The sequence below is a fragment of the Camelus dromedarius genome, chromosome 27, assembly GCF_036321535.1.
Source record: "Camelus dromedarius isolate mCamDro1 chromosome 27, mCamDro1.pat, whole genome shotgun sequence".
NCBI classification, from domain to species: Eukaryota; Metazoa; Chordata; class Mammalia; order Artiodactyla; family Camelidae; genus Camelus; species Camelus dromedarius.
This window is the reverse complement of record NC_087462.1, coordinates 26432686-26448450: the sequence shown is the minus strand read 5'-3', so window position 1 is coordinate 26448450 and position 15765 is coordinate 26432686. Positions and strand designations below refer to the sequence as shown.

General features: G+C 35.5%; 1 protein-coding gene across 7 annotated transcripts in view; it reads right to left on the bottom strand.

The window, feature by feature from the left end:
- LOC116151037 (ankyrin repeat domain-containing protein 26-like) overlaps positions 1–15765 on the bottom strand; it is a 76093-nt gene that overhangs the window by 20718 nt on the left and 39610 nt on the right. For 6 of the 7 annotated variants that reach the window (XR_010378141.1, XM_064480204.1, XM_064480201.1 and 3 more), the window contains 8 exons: positions 14527–14555; positions 14267–14339; positions 10586–10659; positions 6490–6644; positions 5827–5997; positions 3439–3472; positions 3017–3158; positions 660–870 (listed from right to left, as the gene is read on the bottom strand). Coding sequence is in view for 6 of the 7 variants with exons in the window: in XM_064480204.1 (XP_064336274.1) it covers positions 660–870; positions 3017–3158; positions 3439–3472; positions 5827–5997; positions 6490–6644; positions 10586–10659; positions 14267–14339; positions 14527–14555 (889 nt within the window). In the remaining variant the exon portion in view is untranslated. The remainder of the gene's footprint in view (positions 1–659; positions 871–3016; positions 3159–3438; positions 3473–5826; positions 5998–6489; positions 6645–10585; positions 10660–14266; positions 14340–14526; positions 14556–15765) is intronic. The other variant, XM_064480200.1, reaches the window with a different exon arrangement.

The window sequence follows — 15765 nt, the reverse complement described above, 5'->3', positions numbered from 1 at the left end:
ATCCAAGGGGAGGCTGGGGAGTCTACTCCCTGATGCCCTACACTTTATGTTTCTTCTTTTGCAACACTTTGAACTTACCTTGTTGAATATTATTTATTTAGTAAATCATTTTTAAATCCCTTTTGGTACAAGGCAGGATCCATATTAAGTAATTAAAAAATAAAGAGTAATCCATGCTTTCAGCATAGACCTTTGAACTAATCTGATCTCTGTATGAGAGAGATGCTGAATAAACTAACCAGTAATCACTTTCCACTTTACTTTTTAGTCCATCCATTCATATGTTAAAAATCAAACTGCATAAATTTTTTTTAAAGTTTCTGCCTTGAGAAAAATGGTCATTTCATAATTCTACAAGTGGGAATGTAAAGTAATATGAACTTTCTGGAAGACAATTTAGAGATAAAGATCAAAGATCTTTTTTTAAAAAAATATAGAATGAGGAAATATATAATATATATAATATATATATATATACACACACACATATATAGCTGTTATTTCCAAGAGTCTCATATTCCACAATGTTAATGAAATTTTCTCCCCTGTAAAACCCCAAAAGGTTAAGTTAGCAATTTTAAGACTTCTCCTACATACCTACAGTACTAAAGTAAATATAAAGAGTTCAAATATTTCTTTAAAAACAAGAAATTCACTACCTCATGCTGCAGAGCTCTCGTTCCCACTCCACATTTTGAAGTTTTAACTGTGATTTTGCTTCTCTTGTTTTCAGCAGCTCTGTTTGTAGCCAGTTCACCTTATTTTCCATTTCTTTAATTTTTCCTCTAAGTAGTGCACAGTCAGATTCTTTCAGTTCTGTTGATCTGAATGAATGAACTGGATCCTGAATTTTCAATAACCTATCAGAATCTGCATTAGGAAGAAAACAAAAATAGAAACAAAATATATAAATAATTTTTGTGTATAAAGAACTGCATTTTCACATTCATTCGTCCATACATTGAACAAATGGATATTGAGCATCTATAACGTGGAGGACATTCTTCTAAGCTCTGCAGATATTAAAAGAATGACAAAGTAATATTATGAACATTATGCAAATAAATTTGACAATTCAGATGAAGTGGGTAAAATTCCTTGAAAGAGAGAAATTACAAAAGCTCAATTAAGAAAGAACAAATAAGCTAAAAAGCCCTGTATCTTAAAAACCAAAAGTCCTATTTAAAGACCTTACTACAAAGAAAATTCCAGTCCCAATGGTTACACTGGTGAATTCTACCGAATATTTTAGGAAAATTTCATACCAATTCTACACAAATTCTCCTCAAAAAACGAAGAGGAAGAACTATGTCCTCATTCTATAAAACTAACATTACCCTGAATCCAAAACCAGACAAAGATATTACAAGAAAGAAAACTAATGTCATGAAAATGGAAGTAAAAATTCTAAACAAAACATTAGCGAATTAAATCCAACAATATAGGAAAATTCGTCGTGACCAAGTGGGGTGTATCCCAAGAATGCAGGGCTGTTTTAACACGTAAAAATCAATGTTATTCATCATGTTAACAAACTAAAAAAGAAACCATATGATCATGTCAGTGGATAAAAAAAGGCACTTGCCAAACCTCAATGTCTATTCCTGATAAAAACTTCCAGCAAACTAGGAACCAAGGGAACGTCTTCACTATGACAAAGATCCGTGCTAAGCCTACAGCTGACACCATATGCAATGGTGAGAAACGGAATGCTCTTCCCAGAAGGTGAGGAACCGGACAGGAATGGCTTCTCTTACTCCTAATCAGCACTGTACTGGAGCCAGTGCAATCAGGCAAAATGAAGAACCAAAAGACATCTGGATGGGAAATGAAGAGGTAAAACTGTCTGCTAATCAGCGGGGAATGTGATTACATGGTGCGAGTCAGCTAACTCCAACCTGTGGGCCGGGTTGCTTGCTTTGGTAAATAAAGTTTTACTGAAATACAGCCAAGTCCATTAACCTGTGTATTGTCTATGGCTACTCTTGTTGCAACAGTGACAGAGATGATTAGCTGTGACAGAGAATGTAGTTATTGGCTGCAAGTCTTAAACGTGAACTATCTTTAATAAGACAGTAGTTTAAAGAAGAAAGAGCTTGACCACCTTTGGTTACGTAGAAAATCTGAGAGAATCCATAAAAAGGCTACTAGAACTAATCAATGGGTTCAGCCAGGTTGGAGGGCACAGAGTCAGCATACAGAAATCAGCTGTATTTCTATCATCAGAAACTAAAATCTAAAATATATTATTTTAAAACAAATAAATAAAGATATACTACTTATAACCACACTGAAAAATAAGAAATACAGGTAAACTCATAAAGGACCGAAAGACCCAGACACTAAAAATTCTAAACTATTACTGAGAAAATCAAGGAAGACCAATATAAACGGAGAAATAAACTTTGTTCAGGGTTAAAAATTCCGTATTGTTAAGAAGTCAATTCTCCCCAAATTAATCTAGAGATTCAACATAATCTACATCTAATCTCCAGGACACTAGCAGACATTTTTTTCTTTTTTCCTACATTGACAAGCTGATTCTAAAATTCATGGGGAAAAAAGGGTAATAAAATGAAACAAAATGAAGCCAGAGGACTCTGGCCTTTAACCATGGAGCTGTGAGAAGCAGGAGCTGTATTTTAAGCAAGGGGGTAACACAGATCTGAATTTTAAAAACTATCTAGTAATCATGGTTGCGGTGTAGACCAAGGTCCCAGGAGGCGGACAGCATAGAAGAAAGTCCTGAGGTGATTTCAGTGTTCTAGGAGGGAAGCAGTGATAACCTGACCTTGGGTGAAGGCGTAGGAGCAGCAGAGCCAACAGAAAGTACAGTGAGTGGAAACGGTCACAGCCCCTGGCTGGCAGCGCACAACACGTCTGATTCTGCTTAACACAAGGCAGGTTTCTGAGACACAGCGGACTGTAACGTATCCGTGCTCCCTGGGCAGTACTGGGTGTGCACACGTTACTGCGAGACACTTAAAAAGGCTTTGTAGTCACACGGGGGTCCTACCTTTACTCTCCGGGCCAAGTTGTTCGAGTAGCTTCAGGGTATTCTTATAATTAGGGAAAAGCGACTCGCAGTCCTCGGAAGCTGTTTCCGGTGACAGAGTTAAGTCATCGAGGTCATCCACAGAATTCATCTGCTCTTTGACCTACAAATAAATAATGCTATTTCACAGTGTCTCCAACATAGTTATAAAATATGCTCAGTGTACAGAGGTGATAAATATCCATCTTTTTATGAGAGCAAAAACACAGACACTTCTCGAAAGAACTGATTTTTGTCAAAAGGCTAACTTAATCTATAGTGTTTCTAAATTATTTTTAAGTAAATGTCTCTACAACAAAGGAAGATTTTGTTTTCCCACTCTTTCTTTTATAAATTTTTTTTTACCACAGGAAAATATTTTTATAATTAATATTTTACTATACCTTGTCCATTTTAGTAGACGTTTTCTTTGAAGATCTGAAAAAAGAAAAAAGCAATTCATTTAAGCCAAATACTAAATACTGAAAGTACAAGAAATATGTACATCTATTATTTTTTATATAAAATCTTTGCACTGATAGTTTTCAATACAAGGGATTAAATGAAACAGTAACATTAAAGGACAAAGAAAGTACATCAATTATATTATGAACAAAGTATTAAATTTAGATCAAGCGGACAAGCAAAGGAAAAGGAAGAACATAACATTACTTGTATTATTTGACAGGAAAAAATATACCAGGATTTTCTTGTTGTTGTCTTTTTCAATAAAAACTGGCTTTTATGGCAATAAAACCTATTTGGAAAGTATTACTTAAGTCCTTATATGAAGGAAACCCTTTTCCAATAACCATAACAGCTTTTTTGAGGACATAGTATGCAACCGCTATGCATTATTATCAGCACTTTACATGTCTTAAAAACATTTTAATCCTCACAACAATCCTGGGAGGTAGGTAATACATTAGGTACTTTACCCAGGAAGAAAATGAGGCACAGAAAGGCTAAGTCACTTGTCAAAGCCCCTATGTCTTCCCAGAATTCCAACCCAGGCAATCTGGCTTCAATACTTGCATTTCACAATATGCTAAAAAAGTAATATTTATTTTTAAGTATTTTTAACTAATGTAGTAAATGAATCTCTATTATTATTCTATGTCTAGGTATAATTATAAATAATTTCTGGGGCGTATGTCCAGAAGGAACCCTACTTCAAAATGACACCTGCACCCCAATGTTCATAGCAGCACTATATACAATAGCCAAGACATGGAAATAGCCTAAATGTCCATCAACAGAGGACTGGATAAAGAAGATGCGGTATATTTATGCAATGGAATACTATTCAGCCATAAAAACCGACAACCTAACGCCATTTGCAGCAACATGCATGCTCCTGGAGAATGTCATTCTAAGTGAAGAAAGCCAGAAAGAGAAAGAAAAAAAAAACATGAGATCACTCATATGTGGAATCTAAAAACAAAAACAAAACAAAACATAAATATAAAACAGAAACAGACTTATAGACATAGAATACAAACTTGTGGTTGCCAAGGGGGCAGAGGGTGGGAAGGGACAGACTGGGATTTCAAAATGTAGAATAGATAAACAAGATTATACTGTATAGCACAGGGAAAGATATATAAGATCTTATGGTAGCTCACAGCAAAAAAACTGTCACAATGAATATATGTATGTTCATGTGTAACTGAAAAATTGTGCTCTACACTGGAATTTGACACAACACTGCAAAACGACTATGACTCAAAAAAATGTTAAAATAATAACAATAATAATTTCTGAATCTTAACACCTATTTTTTAAAAATAAAAAGACTTTAGACCTAGGCAATACTGGAAATCTACTTTTAATAAAGATTTGCTTTTGCTGAAGAAATTAATCAGCAGGCATTCATTATCCATTCAGCTGTTTGTTCATGCATTTGAGATGTCCTTATGGAGCATGATAGCTTTTTTAATTTAGAACTTAGTGATCCAAAAGTAATCATCTGTGATAGTTAATAGTTTATTACTCTATTGTATATAAACAAAATCTTCCCCTTCTTCCTAGAATCTAAACAAATATTAAGTTAGTATAATCTGGTATTTTACAATAGCACACAAAGCCATAGCCACTCATGATGATACTGTCAAGGACACTATAAAATTTAGAATCATCAAGGAATGATTAAACCCTATTCAGTATGGCCTAAGTGTTTGTATAGTTATTATGAGTATACAATTTTTAAAAATTTATGGACGATGGTGTAACTTTAAAGTCATTATCTGCATATTCAATTGGGTAAGAATATTACACTTCAGAACTAATGAATAAGCCCTTACAACAAAACTATACATGACTAGAAGTTTACTACAATATCTTAAAGATAACATAGTACAATCAATACACTTTCTAATATCAGAAACGCAAACAAAGTTAAATTGAAAAGCACGTCTTCTATGGAATCATATCCAACAGCACACAGACATGCTCTACAGACTACCATCTCATTAAAAAAAGAAAGGGAACTCCCACGAGCCCCACGTTCCCCTTCAGTTATCACCCAGTCCTCTCCTGCCTTCCCAGTGAATGTTCTCTGAGGGGCTGTTCACACTGACTCACTGCAGCCCGGCTTCCATGGGGACGTATTATTGAAACTACTTCCGGTCAAAGGCACTTGTCCTCATCTTAGCCTTTCGGCAGAGTTCCTCCGACACAGTTGAGAATTCTCTTGCCTTGGCCTTTGCACCATATGCTGCTGTTCTATTTCCAGAGAAGGTAACCACTGCTAATACGTCTTCGCCTAGAAATAAAGAATTTGTAGATTTTACCTGCCACAACCTTGATCTCTTTCACTTAAATTGCTGTTGTCATTCACGTGTAGGAGACCACCAGCCAGCGAGGCAGTCTTCGCAAATACACGTGAAGTCACAGGTGCTTTTAATGTCCGTTTTTCACTTTCATTCTTCTTTACTTCTGTCATATACGAGCCAGGACAGCTACTGCAAAACAATCCATAAAAAAGCCAATTTTTAAAAACTAATTCTACTGATAAATTAAGAAACAACAATTTTTGTAAAATTCCAACTCTTACCCATCTTCAATCATTTATTAGTTCACAAAATGGTTATCAAGTGCCAACCATAGGCAAGGAAACACAAATTCTTCCTTCAAAGACAGATACACAACTATGATACAATGTGATACGCAAGAGCTGACATGCGGAAAGTAAAGTGAGCATAAGGAAGGCTTTACAGAAGAGGGGAAATAAACAGGAGGTCATGAGCAAAAGAGACAGGAGGAAATTATTCTACTTAAGAGATTAGAATGTGAGCACAAAGATTAGGCACATGGCATTTAGGTGTGTCCTGGGAACCTGGAAGGAAGAGTACAAAATACATGGAAGCAAGTAGAGAGATGAGTCTGGAAAGAAATTCTGAACAATATCTAGGGAAATAATACTTACCTACTGTTGAATACTGATCTAGGCTTACCTATCAGAATTTCCTTTCTGCAGAGCAGGAAACTGCTGGTCATCAGTTTTTCCCCTCTTCCTCTGCCGAGTGAATCCTTTGTAATAACTGCCATCACACATGGTTTTTGATCCTTTCAGTTCACTACTTTTGTTCCCGCTCTCTTCTACTTCAACCTTTAGTGAAAGTTTGATACAAAGGGTAGTTATTACTTCATTCATTATAAAGACTTTTTTTCACTCATTTTATCATTTGACTCAGAGTTTGCCCTGGTTTCAATGATTAAAATATTTTTGTGCTTATTTTAATTTTATCATTTCAAGTCATTGAAATGTTTGTAAATTCTGCTTCTTTCTCTTTGAGGAAAACAAACAATTTCCAAAATTTCAAAAAGGACTTTCTGAGTGTTGTGCTCTTACATCCACTCTTCCCCATGTGACTGGCAGAGACAAAGAAATAAAAAGACAGAGGCATGAAATTTGTCCTCTTCTGTCTTTACCACCTAGATTTTGCATTAAACAGCCAGATTTAGAAGATTTCACACCTTGGTGCTTCAGTAACAGAAAGGAAACATTCTTCTTTCTGTGCTAAAGCTACCCTTTCCCCACTACTTTTTATAATTCTTGTTTCATTTGGATCCTGGGGTATCAAAAAAGTGGTGTTTAATAAAATACATAAACCCAAGTTTACCAAACCCACGTTTACCGAAAGGAGCAGAGTGAAACTGATGAATTGCCAGTAAGTGTGGAATTCTGCAAAAGGAATAATGCTTCCCAATTTCACATTCAATAACCATGACCATTTTATAGCTAGATGGCATAGGAGTAATGAATGATCTACTTTAGCCCCAGTGTTTACTGATAATGGGAACACAACCAAGAAAGGTTAAGTGATTTGTCCAAATTCCCTAAAGCAGTATTCCCCAGCATTTTACAGTGTCAAAAGAGATGATACAATTCTGTAACACTGAATCTAATAAGCTACCAAGTAAATTCATCAAATTGATCAGATAAGTTAAAAGTGTGTCTTTGGCAAAGTTGGGGGCAGGGCTCATCTCCTTTTTCTATTAAAGGAGAACACCTTCAGATTTCTATCTTTAACACTCTTTGACCTCACACAAAAGAACAAACACACACATTTTAAAAGTCTATTACTACAAGTAAAAAAAATCATTCAGTGCATCTCAAAACTCAAGTTTTCCCCTTTGGAGATAAGTACTGAATTTCTTTTGCTGAGAGTTCATACTACCTAGATCATACAATCATACATGTCAAAACTTACTACATTTTATTAAATAATATAATGTAAGTGTCTGACTCAACAGAAACACCCGAAAGTGGTGATTCAAGAATATGTGGGAGCACATGTATTCTTAAGAATATCTCAAAGTGGCCATGATGGAATTCTAAGTGTTCAGTGATCAGTAAGACAGATAAGCCCGCACTCACTAACGCACAATAAACAGCTCAGTTTAGTGAGCTTGTGCTTATATCCTTTCTCTCAGTCACTGCTTCCTTCCCATTCTATGGAAGCGCAACTCACATTTAAGCCAATAGATTAAAACAAAACAAAACAAAAAAACTCACAAAACCCCTGAGCTTATTGTATTTCCTAAGCCATTTCACTCGCGTTTATTCCAGCTCAGAAGGTCACGTGGCACACAGCTGAATTACTTTCCCACTTCATATGAAAGACTGGTACAGACACTTAGGGTGATTAAGGAACAAAACCCAGGAAAATACTTCCCTGAGTTCCTGTTATTTAGATGGCAGAAACGGTCTGTTTCTACACGATTACATATCTAGATGACCCCGTTTTATACATAGGCTATTTTCATAAGCGGAAAATCAGATCAAATATGGATCAGAATGGAAGAGATTATTGATAAAGAGAAAAAACAGAGTAGCAGCAAAGGAACTTCCACCTCTTTCTGAAGCTGAATTTTCTTTTTCCAAAGCCAGGAATTCTACTTGTAACATGCCTACCTCATTCTTAAACCTTTGCATATCTTAGTGTAACTTTTAGATATACTTTGGGTGTTCTGTTACCATTTGATGGAGAAGAACTCACATTTCCTAATTCAGGGTCCATGATTTTAGAGTTATTAGCACCACAGTTATCTGCAAGCAGTGGCTTCTGGAGCTGGTTTGGTTTATCTTGTAAGTATTTGAAACAGCAGACATATCGTGACTTTTTACTTGAATCATGTGTTTCATCTCACCGAGCGGGCAAGCCACAAACCAAAAAGGCTTTTTGGATCATTTACCTGAGGTGCATGTCCAATGTCTGATTTCCAGTGAGTATTTTGGTGCCTTTTTTGTATTCTTTTTGGATCAAATTCTTGGTATGGAACTCGGTTCCTTACTTCATTTTCTCTGTCATTATAAAAATTCTCCTCATTTTTGTGAAAAACATGTTCTGTGTCTGGCTTATCATTTTCATCTAACTTATTTTCATTGAAATAAAGTTTTGAAAATGACTGGCAACCATACTCTGTTGACTCAGACTTGGAATAAGATGGAAAAACATCTTCAAGACTGGGCTCTTTGTGTTCAGAGACTGCCTGGACTCCTACAGAGACAGAGGCTCCAGGTGCATCCTTTTCCTCATGATCAAATATATTATCTGTCACACTGGAAGGTAGTTCCTTTAAGTCACCATGTAGTTCAGAGTTGTCATGTAGTGACTCTACCTTACGATGAAAAGTAATTTTGCCTTTTTCATGGATTTTACTGATTTTCTGATTTGACTTCTTTCTGATAAATTCTGAATTACTTTTCCAGTCGAATTTGCCTTGTTTGACCCACATGTCCTCATGCTTCTCTACACAAGAATGTTTTGAAGATACAGGTACGTCCTTTCTGTCATGTCTGGTATGTCATTTCTGGTTCTCTAGGCATTTTTTGCAGATGCACAAGTGAAAGATTAATCTCCTTGATTTCATCTTCAGATTTCTTTTATTTCACAGTACATGCTTGTAAAACACATTTATCCTTAAGTAGTCAAGTATGGATAAAGAAAAACTAGAAAATACTTAAAATTTAACAAACTTCTTAATCCATGTTTGGCTACTCACAAACTAAGAAGTGAAACAGAACTTGCCTTAGCCTTGAAACAGAAAAACAGGAACTCAGAAACCTAACTTTGTCACTGTCTGTTTGAACTAAACAATTCACACATGGTAAATCTACCAAGAATTAGAGGAGATTAATTTTTAACATTACAAAGATCTCCTCACTAAAAAATACTTCACCTCTCATACCTTAAATAGTGAGCCCCTCCAGTGCATGTAAAGATTTTTTTTTAATGGACTAATAACTGGAGAATAAGCAAACTGTACGTTATTAGGTGCCAAAACCAACTAACATCAATCAGAAAGAGGAACAAATTCCTGAATTTTAATGCAAACGATATACTATGATAGTGATCTATCTCAATATGTATTCTCCGCATCCACCGAGTTATATTACACTCTAACATTCACTAGTGAAGAGTGAATAAAAGAATTTTTAATAATATTTACTGATTTCCTACCCTGAAATGAAATAAATTAGAAAGGTTTTGTTTGTTCCCTAACAGCAAAGGTCCAGTCCTGGAAGGTTTGATTCTCTTACTAGGCAGTTGGGTTGACTCTATGACCCCTATTCTCTCCCTGATTGTGGATTCTGAAATCGATTACATAGAGATCACAAGACAGAAGAAATCTTTCATCTTGGCATTAATGACTTGCAATTTGAAACTGCTAATTTTGGACCACTGGGAATGACTGTTCCTTACGTGAAACTAACTCAGTGGCCATCACTGCTATATTTACAATTTCAACTGCTTAATCACATGATTTAATATTTGATATCACCTTCTTTATCATGTGAGGAAGCTATAAAAAAGGAAGAAGTAAACAATATTCAGGAAGGTTTTTTGCCTCAATTCCAATAAAGTTTAACTATAAATTATTATAGATCCTAACAATAATTAGATAATATTACGTTTTTAATAGCATTCTAAGTAATTACTTATTGACTCTAAAAGTCTAGTTTGAAAGGCAATTTCTTTTGAACTGTGTTACTGAAGCACAGAAAACAGTATTAAACAAATTTAAATTTATATTTTTACTTACCTGTGAGTGGCTATTTTCACTCCCATCAAGTCTTTCTTGCTCCTCCTCAGATGCCCTTTGGAAGTCTAGGCCTGCTGAAAAACGAATATGCTTAGTTAAAATTCACTACTTAGAACAGCTAAATAAAACACATCATCTTTATAAAAACATAAAAAACATTTCATCAATTGACAGTTTAAATTAAGCTTAATCTTTAGCTGGATATTTACTTCTTTAAGAAATACTTCTAATTATCTAAAACTTCAACAAACTCTTTGGGAAATACTAGATGTTACCAGATTAAAGGCATAAAAACATCTCAAAGTTTCACTCACAAGTTGATTCACCAGACATGAACAAAACAAAGAGAAATAAAACAAAATTTAAAAATACAGTAGAAATATACAAAGACACAATAGACTCTACTCTCCTAACAGTACTTTTTAACAACATACCAAGCTTCAAGAGCAATGTTATTCATGGCTTCCAAAATTAGTGTTACTTTTTATGCTTTTATCTTTCCTTAATCTGAAATGTTTCCCTCTATTGTTCTGACAAATTCCTTTTCCTCTTTGAAGACTCAGCCTGCTCTGTGAAGTCCTCCTTGATTGCAGCTGTCTTTCCATGGAGACACAGGGATCTCCTACCTCGGAGCTACGTTGGTACTTCACAGATTTTTCTAGTGTATCTTCACCAGCTGAACTGTAAGCTATTTCTTTACATGTCTGTCCTCTTTGCTCCTATGCTGTAGAGGACAAACTCTTAAAAGTATCTTTGTATAAACAGTATTTATTAGAAAAACTTAGATTTATAGCTTGCAGTCACTACTACAGGAGATAACTGAGAATCTTTTGTAAATACGACATTAATTCTACAGGTGAGGAAAGAAAAGATAAAACAACAGGAGCAGAGAAACTATTGTATGACTTACTACTACAGCTCTGATTGTATCACTGATTAAGGCACTAAATTAATTGGTATATAAAGTAGAACACATGTTAGATGTAGTTAATCAACAGACTGGGTATCCTAGAAAAATTAGAATTGGTATTCCATATAATATTTTTAAGTGATAAAGCACTCCTTAAAAACCAATATCCTTTTCGACCTATCAATCCATTAGAAATAAAAAAACAAGCTGATATACTATGTGGACACGGTTAAGAACGACGTCCTGTGTAGCAAACTCCCAATGTCTGCTGCTACCGCTGGGACAGGCAGTTCTAAAATACAGAAAGTCAGAGAATATACTAGAAATATTTCGATATTTAGTTGCAGAGGTGTTTTTTCAGTTACACGGAATATAGCTGTAACAAATATTTATAAATTCAGAGCTAGATAAAAATAAAGCTAAGAAACTGTATTTTCAGAAGGGAATCTTTGGATGTCCACCTAGGTTTCCCAACTAGTCACAAAGCTCTAGACATCACTCTCCTACCCACTCTCAGGAGTGTGCTAAATACTAGTCTGAACCAACTTACTTTCACCTAATTCTCTTTGCTGTTTAATATGTTGCTTTGGTCAGAGAATGAATGTAAATGTCATGCCAAAAGATACTGTCTGGTTGTAGGTTGCACAAAAGGAGTAAACACAAAGGAGATCATGCCACAAAGTGATTTCTGCAAAGTCAGAGTATGGTAAAGCCACGCACAGGTAGACTATGGCTAGTTCCCTACGCTGTTTTATTCCTTCTTTGCTGCTTCTGTTCTCTGGCAGCTGTGATTCACACAGGCCACGGAGCGCTGCATTCCCCGACAGAGACACGGCTCCAATATTCATCCGGCCTTTATCTACTAGGGCCGTCTGCCTCAGTTCTGTGGGTGCTGACTGGTTTGTGCCCACTGATTGTGATACCAGAGGACATTTATCAACTTTCAAATGCTTGGCTCTTTGACCAGCCTCATTATTGAGGCTCAAACTAGTAAAATCCCAGTCTGAAGAATATGAAAGCAAAGTTTCCACTTATTGGAATGTGAATAACAATACAAACTTGACTAACTTGTATGAATTCTTTTTCCAGAGCAGCAGCCCCACGTCCGCCCGCAGCCCCACGCCCTCCTCTCCCCCAAACACACTGCTCCTTCCCAGCTGGTTGCACTTTACATGTCACTGCTGTTCATATAGGGAACCACTGTCTTTTTTCTACTTTTAATTTTCTAGTATTACTTATTTGGATTCACTCATCACTCTCTATAAAACAGTCTATATTCCGTAAGAGCTTTATAAATAATTATGATTCTTCAACATATGAATTTTTTCATTAACAAAATGTATGTCTAACCAGCCATTTACTGGATATTTAAATATGCATGACACTACTGTGCCCTAGAGATGTGGGCTTTAAGAAAACTTTTACTGAATGGTACTACTTAAATTACAATGAGACAGTCTTTCCTCAATGTACCAATATCTTCAGAATTCTTACCTTAAGCCTTGGATAAACATCATAAATTTAAGGATAGCCTTGAGTGACTAATTTTTCCCATATAAAAATAGAGTAAGTCTAGGTACAAACTAGATCCAAAGAGTACAGAGTGCCATGAGACAAATGTTTCCCTTTTTTTAGGGAATTAAGTTGTCAGATTTAAACTTTTTAAGACAAGTTAAGGAAAAAAAGGCAAGAAATGTAGAAGTGAACTTTAAAGCCCACTTCATCACAAGGGCCCCTTTATCATTTCACATCCATGAACCCTGTTTAAAACAGCAGTTCTCAAGTGTCATCTGAGAAGCCCTGAAGCCCCAAGTTCCCTCCATCTAGGGAGTCCAGGAGGTCAAAACTAATTTCACAATAATACTGAATGCTATTTTCATTCTCATTCTCCGTTAAGTGAGCAGTGGAGGTTTCCAGATACATGACATGTGATAACATCATAGCTCTAATGGCTAATGGAATGTTTGTGTGTGCTTGTTTTTTCAATCTTTCAGTTTCATTTTCTAATATAGTAAATAAACATCAATAGATACAACCCACTTAAAAGTTCTTCAGAATTCACAGTAATTTTCAATACTATAAAAAATATCCTAAACCCCAAAACTTTTAGGATTATTGTTTTAAAAGATCGTGTCTACCCAATATTAAGGTACAACTAATTACTTCCATCAGTTTTAATAAAGACACCACACACACACACACACACACACACACACACACACACTCTGCTAATCAAAACATCCAGTTGGCTTAAGATCTTTGGGCTAGGGAAATAGATCAGTGGTAGAGCACATGCTTAGCATGCACAAGGTTCTGGGTTCAATCCCTAGGACCTCCATTAATAAATAAATACAGAAATCAATAAATATCGTCAATGTGATAGCACTAGATGAAATAATTAAAGTGAAATACGACTGACATGTTAGCAAGTGAAGCTTTACCCTGCGTAAAGGTCAGAATTCAATTAAGCATTTTAAAACTCTGGAAAAATCTTAGAACCTAATAATCAATCTCTCAGAATCGCTGAGAAGTATATAGGGACTCCAAGCTGAGCACTTCAGTGTCTCCCAACATCAACAGAAACATCCGAGTCAAAGCTGACATTTTAAAAATCTATTCCTTATGCTTATATATATTTTTCAAACATAGATACTGATAATAACATCTGCCTTACATATGTCATCTTTCAATTAAATTTGAAAAAGTAAAGGGAATTAGGAATAAGAAGACTGTACTTCATTTCAGAGTTAAGTTTGTATTGCAAAATTTACCTGATTTGAATGTTTGTAAATTCTTCATTTCTCTTGTTTTATTAGGAACAGAATCTTTCACTCCAACTGCAGGCTGAATGGTTTTTGAAACAAACTGATTAATAATGTACATTTGATACAATCTGTAGTAATAATTCAAGGGGGGAGGGTCTAGCTCAGTGGCAGAGTGCCTGCTTAGCAGTGCATGAGGTCCTAGGCTAAATTCCAAGTACCCTCATTAAAAAAAAAAAAATTCAAGATAAAAGTATAAAAGTTTTTACCTTCAAGTGAGGATATTTTTCAGTAGAATCTAAAAGCCAAAAGGGACACATAATCAATTATATGTAAATATGAAAACCAACTATCCATTCACACAGAGTTAGTACTGAGCGTAATCCTCATGCTTGCTTTGGAAATGGACACGTTAGGTTTCAGTGTTTTGTTTTTCAGGGGCAGTTAGGACAGCAACAAGACAGAAATATGAATCCATTATAGATACTGAATAAAGAGCAGGAATTTTAACAAATGTTTAACAAAACATGCAGTTAAGATCTCAAAAGTACGATTATGTTTCAAATGACTATAAAATAGAAGCATGCACATGTACAAATGTGAACACGCTGCCTGAGGAGGAGAAAACTGATCTTTAAGCAGAGGAAGAAGTCACGGCTCCAAGAAGACAAATGTGAAAGCTGACGGTAAAATGCAGCAGCACGACTTTCATGCGACTGACACCATTAGTCTACAAGTACTTATCATGCTCTTCAATCTGTCCTGCGATTTAGGAAGTCCACAGTTGTGATGGCAGTTCATTTGAATGTGCAATTCACTTCTCATCAGAGAAAGTGATATGAATTGATCAGCTTGGATACACACTTGTAGAATAATGGTTCATAAAAATATTCATTTTGTCCCATACCCACATGGGCTACTGGTCTGCGTACATTTCTTGGATCCTCTAGCCATTAAAGTTTCTTGATCCACTCATGCAAGAAAGAGTGTATACTGAGTTTTCAATATTGAAATCTGGTGATCAAAAAAAAAAATTTAACTGCCACAGAACTATTAGACATTAAAAGTCTTTTATATTTCAAAACCTGTGTAGTATTTACTGAAAATAACAACTTTAGCATTTATGGAATGAACCCTATTAATTTCTTTGTTTCCAAAATTAGTTTGGTTTGGTAAGTCAGGCTAATGCTTACAAGGATTTTTGTGAAACAGCTATCTTATCAAAAAATTAGGTATCATTAAAAAAAACACACACACACACAGCCAATGCTTCATATTCAAATTAATCTCACTTGAATAACAAATACCAATACAACATGTATCTTTGAAGCCTGATAGGAGGAGTGGCTGTGGTTTACCCCAATTCTAGGCCCCCTCCTGATTCCAGTATTCTCTGGAGTGGCAATGATCTAACCTTGCACTGAAGCAAAATATACTGATGCCATCGAAAAGTTCTCTCAAGTTTCCTCCTCAATTCCAAAATCACCTACCTGCGGCCTTTTATTCTT